Source organism: Etheostoma cragini, chromosome 18 (assembly GCF_013103735.1).
Source record: "Etheostoma cragini isolate CJK2018 chromosome 18, CSU_Ecrag_1.0, whole genome shotgun sequence".
Classification (NCBI taxonomy): Eukaryota; Metazoa; Chordata; class Actinopteri; order Perciformes; family Percidae; genus Etheostoma; species Etheostoma cragini.
Window position 1 is genome coordinate 308,175 of NC_048424.1, and position 1,609 is coordinate 309,783.

Sequence of the window (1,609 nt, forward strand, 5' to 3'; positions counted from 1 at the left end):
CACACACACACAGACAGACAGACAGACACACAGACACACAGATACGCTTCCATCACAATACTTATGTCACAATACAATATTACTGCGATTTAAATATATTGCAATATTCTGTGATATACTGCAATTAACAACCTTTCTTCCAACTTCTAATTTTTCCCAATTTCAAATGACGTTCCCAAAAGGAAACTCTATCAACATCTGTTTTACCTAAAGAGAAACATTTCTCAGATCAGATCTCAAATCTCACGGCAATTTCAATTCGGCATTTTAAAAAATGGGATTGTCAAGCAGACAATCTGACCAACACACATATAATATATAATATATAAGAAAAGACTGATACTTGGCGTCTGTGTATCGATACAGTATATTATATATATATATATATATATATATATATATATATTAACACTGAAAATACCGTGATACTAAGCTGGATCCATTTTGACCCCCGTCCCTAACCTCAGCAGGTGAACTGGGATCTCTCCGGCTACCAGTCCACCCCCCTATACCGTAGGGGGATTTGAACCAGCAACCCTCCGGTTCCCAACCCAGCCCCCTACAGACTGAACCCATTCCCTCTCCCTGGAAGACATGTACAACACCCGCCTCACCCCAAAAGAGACCCTGGTGGGGAGTCCCAGTCCTTCCAGCCTCCTGCCCTCTGGGAGGAGGTGTAGGACTCCAGACTCTCTGACCCCCCCAACCCCCCCCATAATCTAGGACTTGAGTCTACTTCCTTGTATGTGTGTACACACTTGAACAGCGAACTAAAACAGTAGTATAGCTGTAGTATAGCTTTAGTTCCATGTACATACCATAGACTGTGTATTATATGCAGTACATGGTGTAAAGTGCTGATTCCTTGACAGCCTTGTGCAGTAACTTGTTGAAAAATGTCGCAAAGGAAATCACTCCACTTCCTAATTCCATTTTAAAATCGCATGTTTCTGTAGCAACCGCACGGCAGCATAGGCGTGTTTCACCTGTTTGGATGAAAAAATGTCAACTAGTTTTCACTGAGTTACAGCTAGCTGAGTTAGCTTAGCTCCCAGGCATACATACCGAATAAAACGCGTTGATTGCCATACTTTGTCACACTTTACACACACACACACACACACAGACGCTGCATCCGGCAGAAGTTGCACGTGCAAATATGTTGGTACGGTTCCTGCCTCTTAATGTAATACTTGTGGTTGATAACAGCACTTGTACAACTTCGCATGGGCGTGTAAACCGTAAAGCTGGCACATCCGGGGCATTTCCGCAACTACGGCAGCCGGAAAGGAGTCGGACGAACAGGTTGTCCCACGTGTTTTTACAGTTTGTTGTCTTCCGGTTGTTGTCGTCGAGTCCCGATACATTAGCAGCTGTTTTTGGTTTTTATCCTGCTTGTACAGTTAGCTTAACATGAGCGGAAAGGAAGACGAAGATTGTCTGTTTCTTGAGCACGTTTTGGATCAACTTTATGAGTTTGGTGAGTGCTGCTAGCTAGCTTCGTTAGCTTCACTAGCATACTTTAAAGGCTAGTGTTGCCTGTTATTATTGTCCCAGCATGGCTCGCTTATGATATCTCCATGGTAACCAATCAGTCACATGTACGTGT

At 43.2% G+C, this 1,609-nt stretch overlaps 1 protein-coding gene across 1 annotated transcript in view; it reads right to left on the bottom strand.

The window, feature by feature from the left end:
* gnpat (glyceronephosphate O-acyltransferase) overlaps positions 1-1,270 on the bottom strand; it is a 7,330-nt gene extending 6,060 nt beyond the window's left edge. The window contains exon 1 of the mRNA XM_034900752.1: positions 1,066-1,270. Coding sequence (XP_034756643.1) covers positions 1,066-1,089 — 24 coding nt within the window. The 5' untranslated portion in view covers positions 1,090-1,270. The remainder of the gene's footprint in view (positions 1-1,065) is intronic.
* Between the last annotated feature and the right edge of the window lie 339 nt (positions 1,271-1,609).